This window comes from Gossypium hirsutum, chromosome A11, assembly GCF_007990345.1.
Source record: "Gossypium hirsutum isolate 1008001.06 chromosome A11, Gossypium_hirsutum_v2.1, whole genome shotgun sequence".
NCBI lineage: Eukaryota > Viridiplantae > Streptophyta > Magnoliopsida > Malvales > Malvaceae > Gossypium > Gossypium hirsutum.
Window position 1 is genome coordinate 114,126,747 of NC_053434.1, and position 23,627 is coordinate 114,150,373.

The 23,627-nt window shown below is 33.9% G+C and overlaps 4 protein-coding genes across 11 annotated transcripts; 2 read left to right on the forward strand and 2 right to left on the reverse strand.

Moving 5' to 3' along the window:
* Positions 1–283: 283 nt before the first annotated feature.
* Positions 284–6,885, forward strand: LOC121209369 (DNA topoisomerase 1 beta). Of its 6 annotated transcripts, none has more exons than XM_041079973.1 (17): positions 284–519; positions 727–837; positions 1,389–2,623; positions 2,769–2,963; positions 3,127–3,207; positions 3,430–3,489; positions 3,589–3,683; positions 3,786–3,942; positions 4,022–4,147; positions 4,700–4,780; positions 4,997–5,087; positions 5,169–5,302; positions 5,468–5,536; positions 5,628–5,717; positions 5,985–6,088; positions 6,173–6,341; positions 6,420–6,885. In XM_041079973.1, the coding sequence occupies exons 3-17, from the start codon at positions 1,433–1,435 to the stop codon at positions 6,486–6,488; spliced, it is 2,712 nt and encodes a 903-aa protein (XP_040935907.1). In that variant the 5' UTR covers positions 284–519; positions 727–837; positions 1,389–1,432; the 3' UTR covers positions 6,489–6,885. The 6 variants fall into 6 exon arrangements, 5 of the variants coding, with proteins under 5 accessions (XP_040935907.1, XP_040935908.1, XP_040935910.1 ...); XM_041079975.1 differs by having other exon boundaries at positions 346–519; positions 727–783; XM_041079974.1 differs by lacking the exon at positions 727–837 and having other exon boundaries at positions 332–519.
* Positions 6,886–7,119: 234 nt separating this feature from the next.
* LOC121209370 (F-box protein At5g07610) lies at positions 7,120–8,760 on the forward strand. Of its 2 annotated transcripts, XM_041079979.1 has the most exons (2): positions 7,420–7,706; positions 8,019–8,760. In XM_041079979.1, the coding sequence occupies exons 1-2, from the start codon at positions 7,437–7,439 to the stop codon at positions 8,685–8,687; spliced, it is 939 nt and encodes a 312-aa protein (XP_040935913.1). In that variant the 5' UTR covers positions 7,420–7,436; the 3' UTR covers positions 8,688–8,760. The 2 variants fall into 2 exon arrangements, with proteins under 2 accessions (XP_040935912.1, XP_040935913.1); XM_041079978.1 differs by having other exon boundaries at positions 7,120–8,760.
* A 136-nt stretch (positions 8,761–8,896) lies between these two features.
* LOC121209371 (grpE protein homolog 2, mitochondrial) lies at positions 8,897–11,862 on the reverse strand. The gene is made up of 6 exons (XM_041079980.1): positions 11,466–11,862; positions 10,678–10,885; positions 10,400–10,593; positions 10,156–10,323; positions 9,673–9,801; positions 8,897–9,267 (listed from the first exon to the last, which is right to left on the reverse strand). The coding sequence occupies exons 1-6, from the start codon at positions 11,601–11,603 to the stop codon at positions 9,187–9,189; spliced, it is 918 nt and encodes a 305-aa protein (XP_040935914.1). The 5' UTR covers positions 11,604–11,862; the 3' UTR covers positions 8,897–9,186.
* A 2,805-nt stretch (positions 11,863–14,667) lies between these two features.
* Positions 14,668–22,097, reverse strand: LOC121209372 (EH domain-containing protein 1). Of its 2 annotated transcripts, XM_041079981.1 has the most exons (16): positions 21,789–22,097; positions 21,637–21,716; positions 21,476–21,544; positions 21,181–21,238; positions 21,025–21,080; positions 20,901–20,943; positions 20,582–20,640; positions 19,823–19,936; positions 19,444–19,546; positions 19,233–19,282; positions 17,030–17,158; positions 16,695–16,946; positions 16,425–16,504; positions 16,062–16,188; positions 15,797–15,940; positions 14,668–15,078 (listed from the first exon to the last, which is right to left on the reverse strand). In XM_041079981.1, exons 1-16 carry the CDS (start codon positions 21,871–21,873, stop codon positions 14,893–14,895), a joined length of 1,635 nt encoding a protein of 544 aa, XP_040935915.1. In that variant the 5' UTR covers positions 21,874–22,097; the 3' UTR covers positions 14,668–14,892. The 2 variants fall into 2 exon arrangements, with proteins under 2 accessions (XP_040935915.1, XP_040935916.1); XM_041079982.1 differs by lacking the exon at positions 21,789–22,097 and having other exon boundaries at positions 21,025–21,099; positions 21,637–21,651.
* Between the last annotated feature and the right edge of the window lie 1,530 nt (positions 22,098–23,627).

Below are 23,627 nucleotides of genomic sequence, written 5' to 3' on the forward strand. Positions count from 1 at the left end.
TTTTTGAACATTAGTTTGATTATAAGTTTTTGTCATATCTATTTTTTTTTATACAATACTTAAAACTCTCTCCCAACCCTTAGTATAAAGAGCTTCAAAGCACTCGAATTTACTTCCACTTATACTGATAACAATGTCGATGTTAATTGAATTAAGATATAAATTGATTCTAATTTTAAAGATAAATATATTATTCGGTATATCGATTTAAATGGAATGAATATGTTGCCCAAAATGTAAAAGCCCAAGCCCATAAAGCTGCCCTTCCCCTTTACCCAAAGGAGTAGAAGAAATCCATAAGGGCAACAATCAAATGTTAACTTTTTATATTTTTAAACAATCAACTCAGAATCAGAGAAAGGGAGAAAAAACAAAGAAAAATTAAGGAACAAAAAACTATAAAAACAGATTGAGATAAGAATATAAGAAAAATAAATTAACCAAATAAATAAATAAAGAAGAGGTGACTCGACTCGATCTACTCTTTATCCAAATCTTTGTTGATCCTCTGTTACAGAGGTACTTTTTTTTTTAATTCTTTCATTCTTAGGGTTTCTTTTTGCTCAAGATTTGAAGCATTTTTTAAATTGTACCCTGTTTTCTTAGCTGCTTAAATGTTTTTAAATTTGATCATTCCTTATGAATTGGGTTATCTTCAGCTCACTCTTTTAGGCTTTTTGTTCATTTTTTAAGCAAGAAGCTTTTTTTTTCTTTTTTTTTTGTTAGGGAAAAGAGCAAGGAAATTTAGCTTAATCGGTTCTACTTCTTCTCAGAAAAACGACGGTTCAATTCGTCTAATTTAATCGCTTTGGTTTTTCTGGCTAAATTTTTAGCACTGTAAGTTAGATGAAGGTTATTTAGTTTGTTCTTATTGGTAACTGTTTGCATGCGCAGGCATTTGGATTTAGAGGAAAATACTATGTTCTTTTCTGCGTTTTTTGAGATGGGGTCAATCATTAGGTTGCTTTTTATTTAGGGGTGTTTGGCATAATGGGTATTTTTAATCTAATAGAACTTTTTTTGGGCTATATGCTTGTTTCATTATCAATTTAGTTTAATTCCTGGGATGTTATATGAGGGTTTTATGGACTTTTTTGTGTGGATATGCACGGATAAACATTTAGGTTTCAAAGGAAAAAGCTCTATTGTGATGTGTGTTCAGACTATTTTGTTACTTATTGGGGTCATTTTTGAATTTAAGGTATGTGGCATAATAGGTATTGTTATCTGGTGGGATTTGACTGGGATTTTTTATTGTTTTATTGGTTTTTTCATTGAGCTTGTATTGGAAGTACACTGTGTTGAATTTAATTAGTTGCCGACTTATAAGGGTTTATATGGAAAGCATGCTTTGTTCCCAAAAGTAATTCGAATTCTGTTTTAATCAGATATTTGATTCGATATACATGCCAACACTGTTCGTGGTTGGATAATGGCTGTTGAGGCTCCTGCCAAACATGTTTTTGATTTTGACGATGACGATGATGATGGGCCTGTAGTGTTCAAGAGGAATAATACCTTGTCCTCTAAGCAGAACCAGTTAAACTCCGAAGTAAAGAAGGCATCGTCTCAAAGATCTGATGGGCATTCTGGTAGTCTGGCCTCCTATGTACAAGCTTCGAATGGTCAAAGTTCCAATTCTCAGAAGAACAAGGCAATCCCATCTTCTAAGTCACTGCCTGTGAGATCTCCTATTTTGAGCCCAAAAGCATCAACATCATCTGCCAGGACATCACCCGTGAAGTCACCGGTGGCTAATTTTAAGACACCAGCTTCTTTAAATGATCACTCAAAACAAGCCTTGAAGCAGCATAAGTGTAATATTGTCAAGGAAGAGAAAAGCCCAATTAAAGGTGCCACTGAAACAAACAGTGACGACGATGATGATTTACAACCTTTGAGTGCCCGGCTTAAGGGAATCTCAAACCAAGGTACCAAAGGGGCGAGCACTTCTAGTACTTCCCAATCACATCGATTAGTGCCAAAGACTGAAATAAAGGGATCCACCAAAGATCCAGATGATGAAGCTCCTTTGCCTGTGAGGTTCAACATGAAGTCCAGTCCTGGGACATCAAGTAGTAAGCTGTATGATTCTGATGAGAAGAAACCTCTGGCATCTAACGGCGAGCAGAATGGTTCTACTGTGAAGGGCAAGCAGGAAAAGTCTTCTATGCTGTCAGGTAAGAGGCCTCTTGATAAGGGCAATTCCTTAGATCAGTCTTCTGCTAAAAAGCCAAAGATCTCAGATACATCTACAGCAATGAAATCCAAGCAATTAGCTGTGAAAGCTGAAAAGGCTGACGAAGATGATGATGATGATATTCCAATTTCACAACGAATAAAAAAGTCAACTCCAACAAACAGTAAAACATCGTCTATGAAGCAAAAAGTGGCCAAGGTTGTATCTTCTTCACTTAAAAAGTTAAATAGAAAGTCGAAGAAAGAGTTCAAAAATTCTAAATATATTAAGTCAACAAAAGTGTCGCCTAGTTCTGGTGATGGGCAGAAAAAGTGGAGTACCTTGCTTCATAATGGTGTCATTTTTCCACCCCCATACAAGCTTCATGGGATTAAGTTGCTGTATGATGGACGGCCTATTGATCTAACTCCTGAACAAGAGGAGGTATATATATGCTATAACATTTATATGTTATTGGAATTTCTTGTGCTTATGTGAAGCCAAGGTTGTCACTGTAATTGCCTGGGAAGTTCAAAGTTCTCATTCAACTTGCTGAAAGATGTGTTGGCCTAATCTGTTCATTTTGCAGGTTGCAACGATGTTTGCGGTGATGAAAGATACAGATTACATGAATAAACCACAGTTCAAGAAGAATTTCTGGGAAGATTGGAGTAAATTACTGGGGAAAAACCATACCATTAAGGACTTGGACAAATGTGACTTCACTCCAATATACGAGTGGCATTTGCAGGAGAAAGAGAAGAAGAAACAAATGAGTTCTGAAGTAAGTTGGTTGAAAATAATTTTTGGCTTCAACATAAACAATCACTTCTGGTACCATATCTGTCTTAGAACCTCCATATATTTTCACATCTTGTTTGTCGAAGCAAATTCTCGATAACTTCATTGAGTTTTATAATCGTTAAGCTTGACCATTGTTGGTATAGGAGAAGAAGGCTTTGAAAGAAGAAAAGTTGAAGCAGGAGGAAAAGTATATGTGGGCTATTGTTGATGGTGTCAAAGAGAAGGTGAAGATTTAGCTTTGATTAGAAGTTTATTTATCCCTTTTTATGACTTGTTTCATGACTTCTTGATATAATTTAATTGATTACTGCTTGTCCTAGCACTTCTTGTTTTACCACCAACCTCCTCAATATCTATTAAAATTGAACTGTTTGCTTCATATTTATTAGTCTCTTTTCTGCTTCCTATGAAGACCCTGCTAATTCTGATAATTGTTTTAATTGCAGGTAGGAAATTTCAGAGTTGAACCGCCTGGTCTTTTTCGAGGTCGGGGAGAGCATCCAAAGGTATTGCTGACATGCTTGACTACTCTAAAGCTGTAGAAAATAATATGCTTTGTTCTGAGAGTTGAATTTGTGGGTTTCTTATTCTACTCTTTTAATCAGATGGGAAAGTTGAAAAAACGTATTCACCCAAGTGACATTACAATTAATATTGGAAAGAATGCCCCAATTCCAGAATGTCCAATCCCTGGTGAAAGGTTAAGAGACAGAGAGCATTCATTTTCTTGAACATATCAAAGGGTTGGAGGTTATTTCAAGTAGATTATCTTAATTGTGATCCATTTTTGTTTGATTGGCAGTTGGAAAGATATAAAACATGACAATACTGTCACATGGTTAGCTTTCTGGAATGATCCCATTAATCCAAAAGAGTTCAAATATGTATTTTTGGCTGCTAGCAGTTCTTTGAAGGGCCAAAGTGACAAGGAGAAATATGAGAAAGCTAGGATGCTGAAGGTAATAAGCAATATGATAGATGCTTTTAGTTTTTGTTTTCTGAACCATGTATAAATGGATGTTTGTACTTTAAATGCAGGAATATATCTGGAACATCAGAGCAGCATATACTAAGGATTTTACGTCTAAAGATGTTACGAAGAGGCAAATAGCAGTTGCTACCTATCTTATTGATAAATTAGCTCTTAGGGCTGGTAATGAGAAGGTATGTTGCACATGTAACATGAAACATCCTATTTTTGCTTCTTTGAATTTGTATACAATTATGTTGACCATTGTTTAGGATTGAATTGAATGGAGAAAATTGATTGTTGGAGCTGCTGTAGACTGTTAGGTCCTACATGGATTTCTGCTGATGTTTTGAAAATGTTAGTGGCTGGTCCTTATAACAGAAAAAGGGCAAAAATGGTTTGCATCATCAACTAAATCATTTGCTACTGTTTCTGTAGTAGCCTTTTTTTTTTTCTTTTTGGCTGGTCTCTTAACTTTTTAACTCTTTTGACTTGGAACCAATAATGCTGCGCTCATCATTGTGTTTGGTTTATTGCATCCAAGGTTTTGTTTGTTCTTTTCTGTTTCAGTTAAAACTTCTGTTCTTGAAAAATATTTGGGACTCAAGATGAGCTAGATGCATAGGTTGAAATATGTTGATAGTCAATTGTTAATATGTTGTTAGGTCATATAACCTATAGTTGTCAAAGAAGTTTTCAGGCAATTCTTTTCGGGTATTTTCATGTTATGGTGGGCAAACGTGCAGGATGATGATGAAGCTGATACTGTTGGTTGCTGCACACTTAAAGTAGGAAATGTGGAGTGTAGTCCACCAAATAAATTGAAGGTAAAGTCAGTTTATGTTCCTGGAAAAGATACAGTATTTCTTTTGTACTAAATTTGATAACTGTTGGAATGGATCCTATGACTTTTTATTGTAGTTTTAGTTGATTTGCTATTAATGTTAGTTCTTTGAAAATTTTTGTGGAATTCTATGGAAGCTAGTCATACCTTCTGGTTGATATTGGTGTTAACTTTCTTTTTTCTTGTTTCAATCATTTAGTTTGACTTCCTTGGTAAAGATTCGATTCAATATGTGAACACAGTGGAGGTTGAGCTTCCTGTCTACAATGCAATTGGACAGTTTCAAACTGGTCAGTTTATGATCTCCCATATTTGGATTCATATGCAGATGATTGACTTAAGCCAAAGAGTATGGTCTCTCTTTTATGCAGGGAAAAGCAAAAGTGATGATCTTTTTGACAAGCTTGATACAAGTAAACTAAATGCACATTTGAAGGAACTCATGCCAGGGCTTACAGCAAAAGTCTTCCGTACCTACAATGCTTCCATTACATTGGATGAGATGGTAAGTTGCAGCCTATGTATGACAAGCATGCATTTCACTCTAATATGCTTGTCTTAATGCTTTATGTACTTTTCCAGTATTTCTTATGTGATTTGAATGGATAAATTTTTAGAAAATTTTGTTTAACACTATTTTTCATTTATATTTTCTTTGGTTGGATAATAGTTAAATAAAGAAACCAAAGATGGGGATGTGGCGGAAAAAGTTGTAATATATCAGCGTGCAAACAAAGAGGTAAGAACCATTCCCTACTAGATCTTAAGCTAACGGAGTCTAGTTCGACGTACTATTTTGGCATCTATAATTTTCATTGTTCTTGCTGCAGGTTGCAATCATATGTAATCATCAGCGGAGTATTTCAAAATCTCATAGTGCACAGATGTCAAGGTTGACTGAGAAAATAACAGAGCTCAAGGTAATAACTCTTTATAGAACTTTCTTGGAAAACTTCAATGGCTTTCCTTGGAGCACTATTGCTATGTTAGTCGGGTTGCTTCCTATGTATCTTATGCCCATGTTTTATTTAAAATTTTAGTAGTCCGTTCTCAGGACATGTGCCTTTTTAACTTCATGCACTCAGGATATGTTCTGCATGGTGATCTCAAATTTAAAATTCTTTTCCTCACAATTTGGTGCCTTTAATTTCCGCCCATCGCCCTGACCTTTTTCCTATTGCGTATAGGGTGTTCTAAAGGAGCTAAAAATTGATTTGGACAGGGCTAAGAAAGGAAAGCCCCCATTGAAGGATGCTGACGGGAAGCAGAAGAGAAACTTGACCCCTGAAGCGTATTATAACTCGTTCCTTTCTTTTCTTAAGCTTTAATACAGTTGTTGCGCTAGTACTATTAATTCACCAACATACATATGCAGGTTAGAAAAAAAGATAGCTCAAACAAATGCCAAGATTGAGAAGATGGAAAGAGACATGCAAACTAAAGAGGATCTAAAAACTGTGGCATTAGGCACATCCAAAATTAATTACCTTGACCCCAGGATTACAGTTGCATGGTGCAAGCGGCATGAAGTTCCCATCGAGAAGGTACACACTATTTGTTAACAATTGTTAGGATGACACATTATTCAATTGAGATTCATTTCTCACTATGTTGCTTCACAGATATTCAACAAATCACTTCTGGCAAAGTTTGCTTGGGCAATGGATGTAGATCCTGATTTCAGATTCTAATCATCTAAGTGAATGAAACCAGGTTGGTGCCATGAAAATCTTACTCCCAAGGAAAAGACGAGAGGAGGACAAAGGAACAACCAAACCAGTCCCTTTTCTTCAATTATCATCCATTTTTTTCCATTAAAGTTATTTACAATATACTTCTTTTTTTCCCCGTGTCAGCAAAAAAATTCATGTTATATGTCAAGCTAATCTAATCAAGGGCAGGTTGGCTCATTTCCCTTTTTTCCATTTCTAAAAACTGTTCAAATGTTGGCAGAGAAGAGTGCAACAAAAATAGTCAGCGTTTTAGCTTCGGAACATTACTTACAAACTTTCAAATGTTGAGATACATTGATGAATTGTTCAAAAACAGAGTTAATTTATACTTTCCCTTCTGGGATTTCATTTGTTATTACCATTTTCATGTAAAAGATACTGCTTACGGTTTTTTGAGCATTCATATGTTGTTTTAAACAATGAATCTGCTATAAGAATGCAAACCAACTCTTGAAAGGCCCCAAAAATTTATGAGAAGTAAAAAAAAAAACCAGCACAATGTCAAATTAGACTTAATGGATAAACCATTTCAGGATCACTTATCTTAAGAATTTGATCAATTTAATGGGAGATTTATCCTTTTTAATAAATATTAATTAGATTAGATAAGATGTCAAAAGACAGATTTGATAGGTTGATCAAATTAGATATTGCCAATGCCATATATATGAAAGCGAAAAAAATATAAAAAACATGCTGTTTAAACATGGTTCCAATTTTGTCTTATACGTTGTCTGAAAACGTTTGTTGAAACCAATCCAGTTCTGCCAGCATTAATGTGCATGGCTGCCAAATGTGGGGTTCATTACATGGCAGTCAAGTCCATCTCTTCTTTTTACCATTTTCTCTCTCAAGCTTTCACTTTCACTCACCAGACTTTGGGGGGACATACACAGAGAGATAAAAATGGCTGATAATAATTCAGCAAATCGAACATCTTCAGCTGAGATGGTAGAATCTAACCAAGATCTTTTAACACAGATCCTCTTGCATTTCCCTGTTAAATCTCTTCTCAAGTCCAAATGTGTCTCCAAAAGATGGCTTTCTCTCATTTCTGATCCTCAATTTGCTGCTAAAATCAGCCATTTGAACGTCAACCTTGGTCCCTCCGGTCTCTACTTCTATGGCAGCCCTTTTGGCTTCCTTAACTTTGACACAAATCACAACATGCTTAAGGTACCATCTCTGTCATTTCTCAATGTTACAGGCATTGAAATTTTGCAGTCATGCAATGGCTTGCTGTTGCTTCTCTGCAGTTTTAGTTCGGACAATGATTCTGGTTTTACTTACTGTGTTTGTAATCCCACCACCAAGAACTTTGTCACTGTTCCTTTACCTAATGCAACTGCAAACAGGTCCATAGCCGGTATTAATTTAGCTTTTGATCCTTCAAAATCCACCCATTATAAAGTCATCTGTGTCTTGATGAATAACATGCAATACCCAAATCTCAATGAGATTGAACACCTTGTTTCTCCTACATATCAGATTGAGATCTTTTCATCAGAAAATAAAGCTTGGACTGACTCTGGTGGTCCATTCGAAGCACCACATTATACAGACTTCGAGCACGGGGTGTTTTGCAACGGTGCAATCCATTGGCTTAGCCCCACTGATGTTTCCCTTTACTTTGATGTCGAAACTGAGAGCCTGAAAACAATGGCAATGCCAAGGATTCAGACAGGAGGACCATCTGGTTACTGGAGCTCTCAAAGGTTCCCCTATTTTGGACAGTGTAGTGGCTGTTTACACCTTATTGAAGTTGACTCCATAAGCAAACCAAGGTTTCATATACTGGAAATGAAGCCTGATCACTCTCACTGGTGTGTTAAATACAGAGTTAATCTCAACAATGTGGCATCTGAGTTCCCAGAGATTGCTAGAAGGTATATGGATGAGTTTCCTACTCTAGCACTGAATAATGTGGAGGAGATTGAAGTTCAGTATTATGCATATTCAATACTAAGTGTTGTGAGAGGGGAAAAAGATGAAGATGTTGAAGTGGTGATGGTGATACCAGGTAAAATCATATCCCACAATCCCAGGCTAAACACTTCCAAGTTATTGTCAAGCTGGAGGGCTAGCAATGTTTATGATTGTATGCAATATAGATGGTACAATGTTTTTCACTATGTAGAAAGCCTTGCTACTCTCTGAACAAACATCATTTTCCTTCAGAGCTTGTAAATTGTAGACCTGCTTTTTGAAGGTATAAAAGCTAGAGTTTTTACTTTGTGGTACATCAGAAATGCATGATCTGAAAATGGGAATTTCCAGCTCTATGAAATGCAATCTATTGACAAAGCTATTTAGAAGGATTGATTTGTAAATGCGCTTTTGTTCAAAATGTTCCTAGCCAAAATAAATTTGTGAAAAGCTATTCTGTTATATTCTTTCAGCCAAATCAGCTGAATCTTTTTCACCAAGAAAACTGTACTTTTTATTTTACTTCAGAAAGAGGAAAACGTACAAAAAGCCCTCTTTACCTAGCGGTATCTTCTATGAGTAGTGAAACAAGAAATTGATGGCCAAATATAGAAATAAAGAAGTTTTGAATGACTATGCATGTATATAAGGCAAGGTTTTTGAAAAATTTGCCACTGACTCTAACTAGCTTATCATCAAGCATCAGAGCCTTTTGTCATTTGTATTGTTTTCAGTTGGCATCATTGTTGAGTGCTTGAGTAACACCAACCTCAGCAGGTCGAATTACCCGATCGTGAAGCATGTACCCCGCCTGTAATAACAAAACAAGAAAACACTTGTATCAGTAAATTATGATTTTTGTTACTCTAATTCTTTTTTCATGAAATACTTCTTTCGAACTCATAGGTACAGATATACGACTCTTCCAATACTTGAAAAAACTGAAAAAAAAAAAAATAGAACACATCCATGTCAGACACAAACACGTATCTAAGTCTGGGAAATGTGAACTATGACCACTTAAGCTGTTCAAACAGCATTTTGTTTTTGTTGTTGTTAGACATAGACAAGATAAGTTGAGAGGGCAATTGTTAAATCTTAACAGTAATTAAAACTTAAATCATATTTCTTCAACCAAATAGTAATTTGCATTTAACTATAACAGACGATGAACAAAAGGAACAGTTTCAATAAAAAATAGATAAGAAAAGAATACCTTCAAAACATGAGCGACCGTGACAGGAGGCTTAGCATTATCTGGTACTTGGAATACTGCATTATGCCTGTGTGGATCAAATGGTTCATTTGTAGGATCGAATTTTTCCACTCCAAACTTCCTAAATACCTGAAAGCAAAACATTTATAACCCATTAGTAACAAATTTAATATGTTATAGATCACAATAACTAAGTGCACTACTTGGGGTAATAAATTTTCATTGATGTGCAATGATTGAAGGGAATTCAGTTTGCCATTTTTTCCCCAATAACTAAGTGCACTACTTGGGGTAATAAATTTTCATTGATGTGAAATGATTGAAGGGAATCCAGTTTGCCATTTTTTCCCCTTCACCGTAGAAAAAATGTGGAAGTCGAACCTACAAATTGAAGTACAGGATCTCTAACAACTAATCTTCATGAGAACTCCCAATACCATAGGAAGTCGTTAAAAGACTTCCAGTGAGTAACAAAAGGTTTACCTCTCCAAGCTGTTTCTCGGTCATTTCAACTCCTTCTAGAAGTGTTTTTAAAAGAGGTACAGCTCCAGCAGTGTCTTTGGACTCATCTAGCTTAGCGAAACTGCCTTTAACATGAGTAGAAGCCCTTCCTAAATTGTCTGCAACATCTAGTAGGCCCTTTGCAAAATTCTACACCACATTGACAAATGATTAGAGAACTCCAAATATAACAGAAATCAAGTGATCATCAGGTCACCAACAATACCTGTATGGCAAATTTCTTCGAGTTCTCAGCTTCACGTCTTGTTCTAGCCATAACATTCTCCATTTCAGCAAGAGTGCGAACAACTTTGTCCTTCATTTGTTCAATCTCCATTTGCTTGACTTCCAAGAGTCCTTCTTTCTCCTGGACAAGTTTGACCATATCAGCCATTGATAGTTCACCATCACTTTCAGAACCTGAATCAGAAAATGCAGTTTGTTAATTGACTCTTCTCCTTTTATCAGACTGAGGCATGGTACTTCGATATTCCAAGTTAGAACCTGATTCTTTTGCTTGATCAGTAACTTCAGCCTCTCCAGGATTTGTATCCCCACCTGGTTTTATAGGCTCTTGACCATTATTTTCTACATCACCCTCATGATCCTTTTCGGAAGGCTTGGGAGAGGCAAATGAAGAGATATGTAATCGTTGGAGTGCATAGAAATTGAGGCTTGAATGATGTAGCAGAGACACATCAATTGTCACCAACTGTACAGACAGAGCAAGGGCACATAAAGATAAAATCAGTAATATTGCACCCAATTTCAAGGAACTTGCACTAAGATAGCACAATTCATAGAAAAGGAAGGAATCAGTTATGTTCTGAAGGAACCAAGATATGGATTTTAAAATCCTACATGATCATTCAAACACTGAAATAAAAGACAACCTTAAACCAAACAAGAACCTGTTAATTCAAAATTAAAAATGAGGTGACACCATATAAATAATTAATGTAATAACTGCAAGGCAAGTAGCAAAAATTTCTCCTTTCTTATATTAGATAACAAAAATTAAATCTCTAATTTAACAGTGAGAATATCAAATTTTAAGGGGGAAAATAAGCAAAATAGCCTAAAAGAAACCTTCTTTCATAGAAATTTTAACCCATTTTAACTTCCAAATAAAACACACAGAATTCCAACATGATAAAACAAGAAGATACATTAAGATAACAATACGGAGATTAAAGAAAAAAAAATCATGGAATTAAGCTAAAGTAAACAAAGCCCTTAAAACCTAGCAAAACCCTTCTCACAATTAACCAAAAATTGTAAATTTTTAGTACCTTATTATGAGATTCAGGAACAAAAGAGTGAAATTGAGTGGAAATGGTTGGCGTATGAAGGTTCTTAGGAGCATAGAGAAGCAAGGAGCGTGCAACGACCGTCCTGGAAACGCATGAGAATGCCCTAGACATCAACATTTGTGAAAGATGAATCAGGTAGATAAAAGAGGGTTTAGGGTTTTAGAGGGTCCAATATTGGAAATAAAGAAAACACGAAATGGGGTTTTAGAGGAGAAACAGGAAACATAAGGTGTGCGTGGAGTGCAAGAAACTTTAGATTTTATTTATTTATCTATTTTTGTTCCTTAGAATTTTTTTTTTCTTAAAAGAAACTCAATATGTACAATGTGCGCTTCCTATGTGGGAAGTGGAACCTTCTCGAGCACATTCATGAATGTGCTCAGCTTTCTATGTTTTGGGGGCTTATTATTAGCTTTTGAACTCTATGTTGAATTTTTCGAAAAGATTTGAATTACAAAAGAATTTTATTTTATAAAGTTGACTGAAAATTTTAAGCAACAAATTCACATAGAGTATGTAAAATGTTGTAAAGGATTAGGAATGTTTGGTTGAAAAAGTGATAAGAGATAATTCTCTAAAAGTAGTAACCTTCTATTAATTTGAGATTTTGAAATATGAACGATGTAAATTTTATTATGGTTGGTCATTTAAAAAGGATAATAATATTTTTTGTGATAGATAATAATTTTTTAAGTATGTGATAATGACATAAAAAAAGTTAAATAAGGTCCACATGTGAATCATGTAAACAGTTATCTCTGATGAGATAGATAAAAATATTCTATGTGCTATGCATTTGTGTGTTCCTGAAGTTAAGTCCTAGTGAAATGGAGTTTGACACTATTTTTGACGAAGTCTCAATGTTATTATAACAATGATCTAAAGATATCAAGTGATAAGAACCTTCACTCAATTCAAATGTAAGGAAAGTAAGCAACTAAAAAGAGCAAAAGCCTTATGGAGAAAGGTGGAAGTTTCTCGTTGTTGATAGCAAGCCTTAATGGTATGTGTTCCAAGCCTTGCTATTATATGAATTGGGAAATTATTAAAATCAGTAACAAATATTGGCTTTTTTTCAAATATACTAGTTTGATGATATAATTAGTAAAATAGTTGACGTGATGGATTAATAGAAAAATAGATAAAGTCGACATCTTGAGGGTCCGACTCTGACCTTCAAGGTGTCGATTTCACTATTCTAACTTCTCTTTCCACACACCAAAAGAAAGGAACCCGTGAAAATGCTGGAAAATGTAGGAACCCATGGCGGCATGCATGATAGCAGGAAAATGAAGTGCTTTGTTTGCATGTAACGGAGCAAAGAAATAATGGAACTCGTGAACAAGCATGCATGAAGGAAGTAGAAAAAGCATATACTAGCATGTAGAAATAAAGAAATTATTGAAGCATGCAGTAGATAAATAATCGAGGTAGGTAAGTACGGGTATGTTATTATTTTTGAATAACAGTTTTAAATATTATGCAATTTAGTCCTTTTAATTTGGTGTATATAAAATTTCTATCAAAAAATTTTCTTCTCTCATTTTATCCCAACATCCTTTTCTTGAGATACTATTGGAACCGAACAAGTGTGAGGACCATTGTATTTAATTATCTCCCACAACTGTTTCCTCTTTAGAAGTGAGGCTTATACTCGCCACATGCATCCGTCATCGAATTTTACACATGTTCCTACATATGCTATAGTTGTAGATACATACGCTCTGTAATATGTGAATGCCTTAAAATCGTACTCCTGAATTGCTAATACAATAACCTCTTTCATTGGAAACTGAATACCAACAGCCAATTGCTTTGAATATGTACTGGTTAGGGTGGTATGACCTAGAGTAATATGCGGATACTCCAGAAAGTCAAGTTCTCTCATCCCGTCAAAGTTAACTTCCAGCATACAGGCTAAAGGTTCTAATTCCAGATTACCTTGTCCAACATCATCAGCATTTATGAGTTTCTCGGTCTCAGAATCAGCCTCATTGAAATCACCAGCGGGTTCTCCAAATAACAAATTGGTCAAATCCTCATGTACTTCTTGCTTTTGGTTGGGACTGGTGTATTCTAGTAGAAGTTGACAGCCCCTCATATCATTGGGAATGGTGTATACCAACAGAAGTTGAAGGCACCTTGTATGGGTTAGGAGCATTACTAAATCTAGATTGTAGAAATTGTGATGCAAAATATCCTAATTGCATCTCCATCTGATTGTATTCATCAAAGATAAAAGGAGTTTCCAACAATGATATGAAGCTATTAATCCACCCATATGTCGGGTCTGGTGTTCCCATTTGCAAATCCACAAAAGGGGTCATAGACGAGCTTGGAATATCACCTCCCTATGCCCTTCTATAATGTTGTCGAGCTTGACATACAACTCAACTCTTCCAATACTATTAGTCTCATGAATTGCAACCATTGTTTGTATATCATCATCATCTGCTACATGAACTGTTGAATAGCTAACTGGATTGTCACATGTAATAAATCTATACCTCAACAACCCAATTGAAGCTCCAATTTTCAACCAATTTTACGCCTCATCTCCACTAACTTGATGTCCTTTTTTAACATCATATAATCAGACTTTCGGACTCGAAGATTACATCAATATTCATATTATGAATTCAATCAATTATAGTTCACCACGGTATAAAACATAAAACATGTCAGCTCATTTTATAGCGGATTTGAAAGATAAAACCAAGAAAAAGCTAACAATGCTCAAAGGAATGAAGGTGAAAAAACTTGCTTCTCCCCTTAAATCTGCTATGAATTCGTCTATATATGATGTTCATCCTCCCCACCTTTGCCATTATTATTTTTCCATTTTACCTATTGCTCAAGAGGCATCCATCAATTCATGAAGAGATTTTTTTTATCATTGCACTGATCAAGCTTCCATCAACTAATGCAGAGAAATTTTTAATCTTCTCATCAGCCATCAGGCTTCCTTCAACTCATGTAGAGACTTGTTTTCATCTTAGTCTTCCTTCTGCTCAATCAGAATCCTCTAGTGATGGGTGAAAAAAGCCAACAAATATTAATATAAAAATATTTTTGTGTTTTCGTTTTTTTAATAAAATTTGAATAATATTAAAATATCTTTTGTATACAAAGTACACAATCATATTTGCTATTATATTTAAAAACGATGTAAACAAAAATAGTGAAGATACAAAAATAGTATATAAATACAGAATTATAGATCACCATACAACTATGTAAATTAACACATCTACATCTAAAATGTTGTTTCTTCCTTTCTCAGAAATGGATTTACAATAAATTGGAGAGAGTATTGGAACTATCTGTTGTTGTTTGTTGATTAAAAAACGAATTGAGTGAAGATTTGATGAATCAATGAGTATGGGGGCGCCATTAATTAAATTAATTAATCATAAGGATTCCTTAATGTCTTCAACAAATTTGGGATGTCATAACCCAACATTTCATCAACATCTTGTATCATTTTTGGCTTTAGCTTCTCAAATCTGTCAAAGCTGTAACCTCTCAGTACCTCCTTAAAATTTTCCACATCTGGGAAATCCCCTGGAGGTAAGTGATAATCTCTTTGAACCTATATATATATAAAACACATTCATACACATTTCAGCATATATCTATACACTAACTTAAAATTCTTGATCGAGTTTTATATTATAAGTTAATCAAGAATCAACTGACTCAATGAAATTATATTCATAAGGATGTGAAAATTTTTAAATATATATATATATACATCTTGTTAATCATTCATATTTTTTTATCAAATTGTGGTTTTGGTTCCTTTACTACGCTCAAATTTGGGATTCAATTCTTATATTTTGATTTGGTATAATTTGATCTCTCTACTTTTATAACCTCTATTACTTAGTTTAAATAATTAACAATGTTAATTATTTTAATTAAAATGTTTATGTGATTTTAAAATATATATATATACCCCTTTTAACGCAAAAAATTAATGTCAATATGATGAGTTAGAAGAGGTATTTTTCAAAAAACTAAACCAAGATAATATTTTAACAAGAGTAGTTAATTGTGTTAACTATTTGGACTGACAAATGAGATTATAAAATTAGAGAGACCAAATTATGTGAAATTAAAGTACAAGAGTAAATTCCAAAATTGAGTATAGTAAAGAGACCAAAACCATAATCTAACCTATTTTTTATCTGTAAAGATAATATTTTTGTATATTTTTAAAATTCTTTTATTAAATTTTCACCCAAGTGTGTGATTTCTAATATATATATATATATGCAACTCAAGCAGGCGTGAAAGAGAGAAGATACTTTTACAAATTCTTCTTCCAAATTATCAGTAAGTCTCTGTTGAGTCTTAGCTTTCCCTATAAAAGTAGGCATTTCCTTCTTAAGATGGCCAACGATATAAGCATGTATCTTGGCAGCTCTAGCACGTTTCACAAACTCATTTATCTGCAAGTAATTAAGTCCATGTAATAACATTCAACCCTTTTCTTCAATACATGCTAAATAATTCTTTTGTATTCCCAAGGAAGAATATTCATATATATATATATAGTAAAGATGAACTTACTCGTCGATCACAAGCCTTCTTTGGGATGTCTTTCAAGTCAGTAAGAAGGTCTTCTTGTTCTTTCTCGAACAGTGCTTTCCCTATCGGACCTGTGAAACCTTCATTTACAGGCTTCTCATTGAATGATCTGCCAAAAATGCAAGACAAAATTCACCTAGTTTCATATGAAACAGGGAATCAATATATTCAGAATATGATGCAGCAAACATAATGAAAAGTTATCGTGATTAATCGCTGTAAATATAAAAGGAACTAAAGTATCACAATAGTGATTGTTATATTACATCGTGTCTATTATTTAAATCACTGGGTAGAAGAGAAAATTCATTTAATTCTTAAAGATGATAGAGAGAAAGAACTTACCCAATATATACACGCACAACCTCAGGAGTGTTAAGGACTTTCCCCAGTGACCACATTAAAGCTCCATAAATTCTCATTAACTATGATAAAAGGAAAATATAAGCAAATTAAAATCCTACCATCAAAATTGTCAACATATTTCATGTTATCTACGGTAAGTATTCATGGTGAATAGGATGATAACATCACATTATGATTGCCATTGTTGTCAACTAGACTCAGTATTAGCTCAAATGGATGAAACCAGGCAGATATACATATAGTGCTTACTTGTTGGGTATCAACTTGGTCGGCTTTGTTCAAAACGACACGAATCTTGTCGTCGTGACCACGCAAAGAATAAATAACACGCTTGAATTCATCACTTATATCTAGCTTGTGAGGATCGAACAGAAGAAGAATAAGATCACATTTTGCAGCAAACCATGCTGTTACACCTGTAAAATCATAGGCTCTTTGTGTTCTTTGTTTTTCTCCTGACAATACTCCTGGAGTATCTACAAATGTTATGTGCTCCAATAGCTTTCATGCATCAAAACCACAATATATTAGATTGAGAGTTAATGTTCAACAAATTTAAATTAGTGTTTGAGAAATTAACTCACGGGATGTGGCATTTGAGAACACTCAAACTTTGACAAAAATGCAGTTCCAAAAGAGTTGAGACCAGTGAATGGCATGTCAGCATGAACAGCTATGGTATTTCCTGGCACACTTATTTCATCAGTTCCAGACTGCAGAAATGGAAAAGGCAGTACATGAAACATGAGATTAGAACACTGTACTTGGACTTAGAGGTGATTGTTAAGAATGCATATCTGATATGAATATCTTCGTTTTTTTAAGTTTATTCATATATTTCGAAGGTCTCTTGCGATTATGTTAAAATATGAATTGGACTCAAATATTGGATACAAATCCTTTCAAGGAAAACAAAGATTATAGGTAAGGTAGATGACATCAAATGATCAATCAACAAGCTAACGAGTATGGACTAATCATACAGAAAATTGAGAATCAATTTCCATGATCAAAGTCAAATTGAGGAAGTTATGGGAACTTGTTAAAGTTGGCATGCATGCAGCACATGAAGCAGCCAAGAAGAAGAACAAGCTGCAAAGCCATACTTATGCTGGCTAAAGTTCAAGCTGCTGTTCGTTTTGTTACTTCAAGCACTAGTTTAGTTTTTTAGTTCAAAATGAACTGAGTTGGTATAGCTTTTAATGTAATTTGGAGCTGATAGATTGATAAATCAGCTTATCTATGTGCGCAAGTAATGTTTTCATAAATTCCAATGTAACTTAGTGGTGTTAGGTGGATGTTTAGGTGATGTAGTTGACTATATATGTATTGTTTTTCTTATTGAAAAATTGAGCTAAATGAGCTGAAGCCATAGCTCCCTTGCTGCACATTTGTGAGCAAGTAAAAATACTGCCTTGTTCTGTCTTGTATTTCTTACTCTGCTTCAAAAATCCCCAACAATTGGTATCATGACCTTAGTCTTAAGGGCCATTGATTTTGCTTCCGCTGCTTGTTAAAAGAAAGAAGTTGTCAAAGCATGTCATCAAGGACTGCTTGAAGAGAAGACAACATCAGCTCAACCTTAAGAGACTCCCAAACAAGCTTGAATAAGCTGAAGGAGGAGTTTCAAGGAAAGAATGTGAGCTTTCCAATATGCAAGCTGCAAGCTCAACAAAAATGTGCAAGCTGCAAGCTTAGCAAGATGTCAAAGCTGCAAGCTTAGCGAGAAGTGCAAGCTATGAGCTCATCAAAAGCTGCGAGCCCTGTATAGTTGCGAGCTAAGACACCTTAAGAGACAGTAAGCAAAAATGCGAGCCTGTCAAAGGTGCAAGCTCAGCCTAGTGCGAGCAGCAAAGTTGAAGACACCTTAAGAGACAGTAAGCAAAAAATGTGAGCCTGTCAAAGGTGCAAGCTCAGCCTGGTGCGAGCAACAAAGTGCAAACCTGTCGGATTGCAAGCCAAAAATGGCAGACTGAAGGCAAGCAAACTATACTCGCAAGTTGTATATGCAAGAAGAAACAGAACTGTAATGAACAAAGGAACAAGGTAAGATGTGTTTAAAGGCAAGTTATTTTTGCCGGATGAAGTATGAAGTGCTTGTGCAGGTTCAACTTTAAACAAAGCATATAAGGACTGCCAAGTTCAAAAGCAGACCAGTAGTGTTGAAAATGGCCAAACATGCTGCTGTTATATTTTTGGCTAAGTGCATGCAGCTTCTAAACATGCTGCAGCACGTATGCTTGTTGTAACAGCAAGGTTCACTGATTTGCAAGCTAAGCTAGGAGTATGCAGCATGCAAGCCAAGGAGGAGAGTTAAAGTTGGCATGCATGCAGCACATACAGCACATGAAGCAGCCAAGAAGTAGAACAAGCTGCAAAGCCATACTTATGCTGGCTAAAGTTCAAGCTGCTGTGTTACTTCAAGCACTAGTTTAGTTTTTTAGTTCAAAATGAACTAAGTTGGTATAGCTTTTAATGTAATTAGGTGCTGACAGATTGATAAATCAGTTTACCTATGTGTGCAAGTAATGTTTTCATAAATTCCAATGTAACTTAGTGGTGTTAGGTGGATGTTTAGGTGATGTAGTTGACTATATATGTATTGTTTTTCTTATTGAAAAATTGAGCTAAATGAGCTGAAGCCATAGCTCCCTTACTGCACATTTGTGAGCAAGTAAAAATACTGCCTTGTTCTGTCCTGTATTTCTTACTCTGCTTCAAAAATCCCCAACAGAACTATTCATGCTACATCGATGATATTATCACATAATAGAAATACTTAAGTACCATAACAACAACAAATCTGTCAGTCGTAGGTTCAGGTCCAATGCGAGCTCCTGCAAATGAAGGTAAACTAAATGAGAGGGAAAAAAATTGCTGGAAGTAGATTTTTATATTTTTATTGTATTCGTGTATTTCATATATTATAATTATATTTTCTGTCATGTTTTAATTATTTTTTATACTACATTCTTATCGTGTGACCAGGATCACTTGCCTGGATAACTGCATTTAAGCATGTGTTTAATGAAGGTTGTTTTCCCAGTGGAATACTGACCCAACAGCATAACCATTGGCTTGGCATCAAAATCACTGTTCGTCTGCAATAAACAAAAATCAAAAGCAGCTTTTAAATAAAACTTCAGCACATATCTAAAGATATAATTAAAACATATGATATTCAAACTCGAGCGACTGTTGAATAAGGAATATATTCAATCCTTTTTAAAATTTTATATATTTGAAAGATTATATCTCAGATTTATGTCTAAAATGGATCCCGGATACATGTGTTTATGCATTAGTATTTAAGAAAAAGAGTCATGATCATGTAAGATTAAAACCGAATTTAAGAGAAAAGTACATCTACTACTCACCAATAATGGGGATACAAAATCATTAAAACAATATGTAACTTCTAATGGCTTCAACTTTCTAGTGTACAATTTCTTTAAGCCATCTTGGATTGAAGTCACATTGGACAAGTACCTCTGTTTTATACAGAAAAAGAAAATTAGTTAACCATATGCTATGAATGCAGATCATGAATAAAAACACAATTAAAAAGGAAAGGAAAATATTAGTATCATTAAATCACAGTGTACATGTTACATTCAATGGTTGATTGTGAAGAACCTATGATCAATAATATATGAAACTCGTCGAAGGAAGATCCTAACCTTAGACTCGAGAGGGTCTTAAACCTTTACAACTTGAAATTAAATTAAGAATAATACTAAAATAATATTATTTATCTTCGTTTCATCTTCGGTGCTTTTGACTTGTCTAGCTCACAAAGAAATCCTTAACAGTATAATAGTATAACTAAGACTTAAAGATATTAATGAATGGTAAAAAAGGATATAACACTTTTTCAATCCGTTCTAGATTCTGGATGAATTAAAAGATGAACTTTTAATACCCATATATGTTTATATATCGTATATTAGATAAATTAAACTAATTCAAATTCAAATGTTTTTAAATTTATATTCGAAAGTAAAATAAAGAATCAAATAAGCATTTGACATAAATAAAGAAATTACCGATAGCTACTATGCTAAGACGACATAAAAGCAGGTGAAAGCAAAATGTACTAGAAGCAAAACAATTGCAATAAACAATGACAAATTAACCTTTGATGGTTTTGACGAAAACCATTGAGTTGTAATTGATGCTTGTCTTGGAGAATTACCTGCATTGTTCCTCAAACAGTGAATATATATCGAGAAAAAAAACAGAGTAAAATAACCACCAAAGGCTACAAAATCAGGGATTTAAAATTGTATTTGCATATGTATTTTCAATTGCATTTATCGTAGTTGCGTATGTAAAAAATGTTATTACAATCGATTATGATAAATATCATGTGAGAGTAGAAGCCAGAAATTATAATTGCAACATCGCATTGTAATTGTTATTTAAATCCCTTGAATTATAACGAGAGATTCATACCATCGCTATCAGGTTTACTTGAATTAGAAGGATCTTTCTTCTTCTGCATAAATCAAGCAAAATAGTAAAGATTTCATGATTGTGAAGCATATGAAATATAGAAAAGTAAAAGAAAGCATCTTACCTGAATTAATTCATCCAAACCCTCCATTTTAGGAGGTTTGACATTCTCAAAGTCCACTGTAGTATACCAGCATTTCTTAAAATCGGAAACAAATAAATATTTCAAAGCATTTCTCAAAGTCTACTGCAATAAACATGAAAAGTTAAATCATCATACCATCACCCTTCAAGATATCATGTGATAGTTCATTGCCATCTTGTACAAGCGAAACCAGCTAAAACGTTACAGGTAATAACAGGTCAGAATTGAAGAAATCAACCATTATAGAATCTATACGTTACTCAGACTCTTTTATCTTCTTTAAAGCATCTCCTGCGTCTAATACATACTCGAACATGAGAATGGCAAGATGATTAAACATATTTGATATATTATATCAAACACATGCTTGTATTTCACATTCACTTCGAGTAAGTATAATCAGATTCCAAACGAAATTACAACTTCTAACCTGCATAGCAATGACAAATTCTTTGAAACCAAGATATCCCTGCCTCTTAGAATCCGCAATCGCCCACACCTTTAAGGAATCAACAAATACAAAATAAACAAATGAAGAAAATATGTATCCAAAAACTGAAGTTTAAATTAAAATTAAGAAAAATCAATAACCTGCTTGAGCTCTTGTCGCGATAAATTTGACATAGAAAGAAAACTTATTGCATTATTTCCAGTAACGCGGCCATCATTATCTAACAAAAAAAAAACCAAATAAATTAAAAGCGACTAAAATTTTTTGAGGAAAATAAAAGCTAAAAAATTACCTGAATCAGCTACGTCAAACCATTCTTTATAAATTTTTTGGTGTTCTTTGGAACATGAACCGATCCGAGGGGCTTCGATCTCCATTTTCCAATGAGAAAAATTGTGTGAATCAAATGAAACCAGTGATCGGAGCCTGTCCTCTTCTGGTTAATGAACACTTGACTTGAGGAAGAACAATGGCGGAATGAATGTAGAGAAAATTTAGACAAGGAAGAAAAGAGAGACGAGAGAAAATTTTGGAGCTATGTTTTGGGATTTTTAAAACTTGATATTAAAACCTTCGCCATGGATACAATGTGTCTACCGGTCTTTTAACTGAATTTGCCAGCGGGAATCTCCTCTTACTAACGGCCATTCATGGGCTTATTTATAGCTTATACATATAAAAAAAAAGGCTATTTTTAGGCCCGTTGGACTAAACATAACATAACAAAAACAGTTTAGGTTTTCTTTTTATTATTTTTCAATCTATATTATTATATTTTTTACATACACCCATTTCATTGCTCGATCTATTTCTTTAAGTAAAGTTTTGAGTTCAAGTCTTGTACATGGAGAACAGTACTGAAAGAGTTTTACCTTCTGTTTAGAGGTCTGACCTAATTAGACTCTAAATTTAGTTTGGATTTGATATGACTATCAAATATCAAAAGTTCTTGGATTGAAACCTATTATCATTTTTAATAATTATTTATAAGTATGAATGATTCTACATATATGATTGATAATGGCCAATATATTGAAATATATCTTTGTCCTCAAGGGATCAAGATCGATTCTACATACATGAATCGTAATGATCACTGTATAAAAACATATCATTGTCTTCAAGAGAACAAAATCAATTTCAAAATTTTATGTTTAATTTATTAAGAGTTTCTCAAATCGCATTACTAATAAAAGTATTGTCAAATTATGCTGGTAATGAAGTATTACTCATTTTAGAGATGAATATTCACATCATAGTTTGGCCCTTTAAGAAAAGAAAATTCATGCAAAGAATGTGGCCTTTACTAAGTCTAGTACTTAAATCAATCAATGTTGGATCATTTTCGCCTCTCAACATTTGTCTCAAGTGTGGACCGTGGTGTTTCTCGTTGGTTAGATAAATCTGGAACAAATTTTCATAAACAACATTACTATTGATATAAAGATGATCAGAATGAACCCCTGATTAAGCATTATTCAAAAAAAATATGGTCTATAAGAAAGAAAGTGACGCTTATATATGGTCAAATGGTACAAAAGAAACTTTCTCAAGACCAAATCAGCTGGTTATGATGAAATCACCCATTTGGTATAACTATTATTGTCCCAAATCTTCTCATATTCTTATCTGAATTTTGTTCTTTGAATTATTGCAAAAAGAAAGAAGAACAAAAAAATGCCATTCATCCTACTTCACTAAGGTTAGAGTGACAGAATAGCACCCTAATCCTTCTTCAATCACAAGATTTTCTTCTCTTTTCAATCCAGTTGAGAATGTCAATTTTCTTTTTATATTTTTAAAATATTTTTATAAATATATTTAAAAATGTAAAAATATATTTAAAAATGTATAAACATGAATATTTTTTTTTAAAAAATTGAATAACATAAGAATAAGGCCAAATGGTAGTGCCGGCCATTTAGACAACATTTTGAGGGCAAGTGGAGGAAATCCCTGCACTGGTAAGTGTGAATAAAATTATTAATAATTATTATTTTTATATTTGTTTTATTATTTGTGTTTAGTCTCTTTTAATAACCTTGGAATTCACGTTTAATGTTTTATCATTATACTTAACTCTTTTTATTAATTATTAATAATTATTTGAATGACTTTAAACAATAAAACG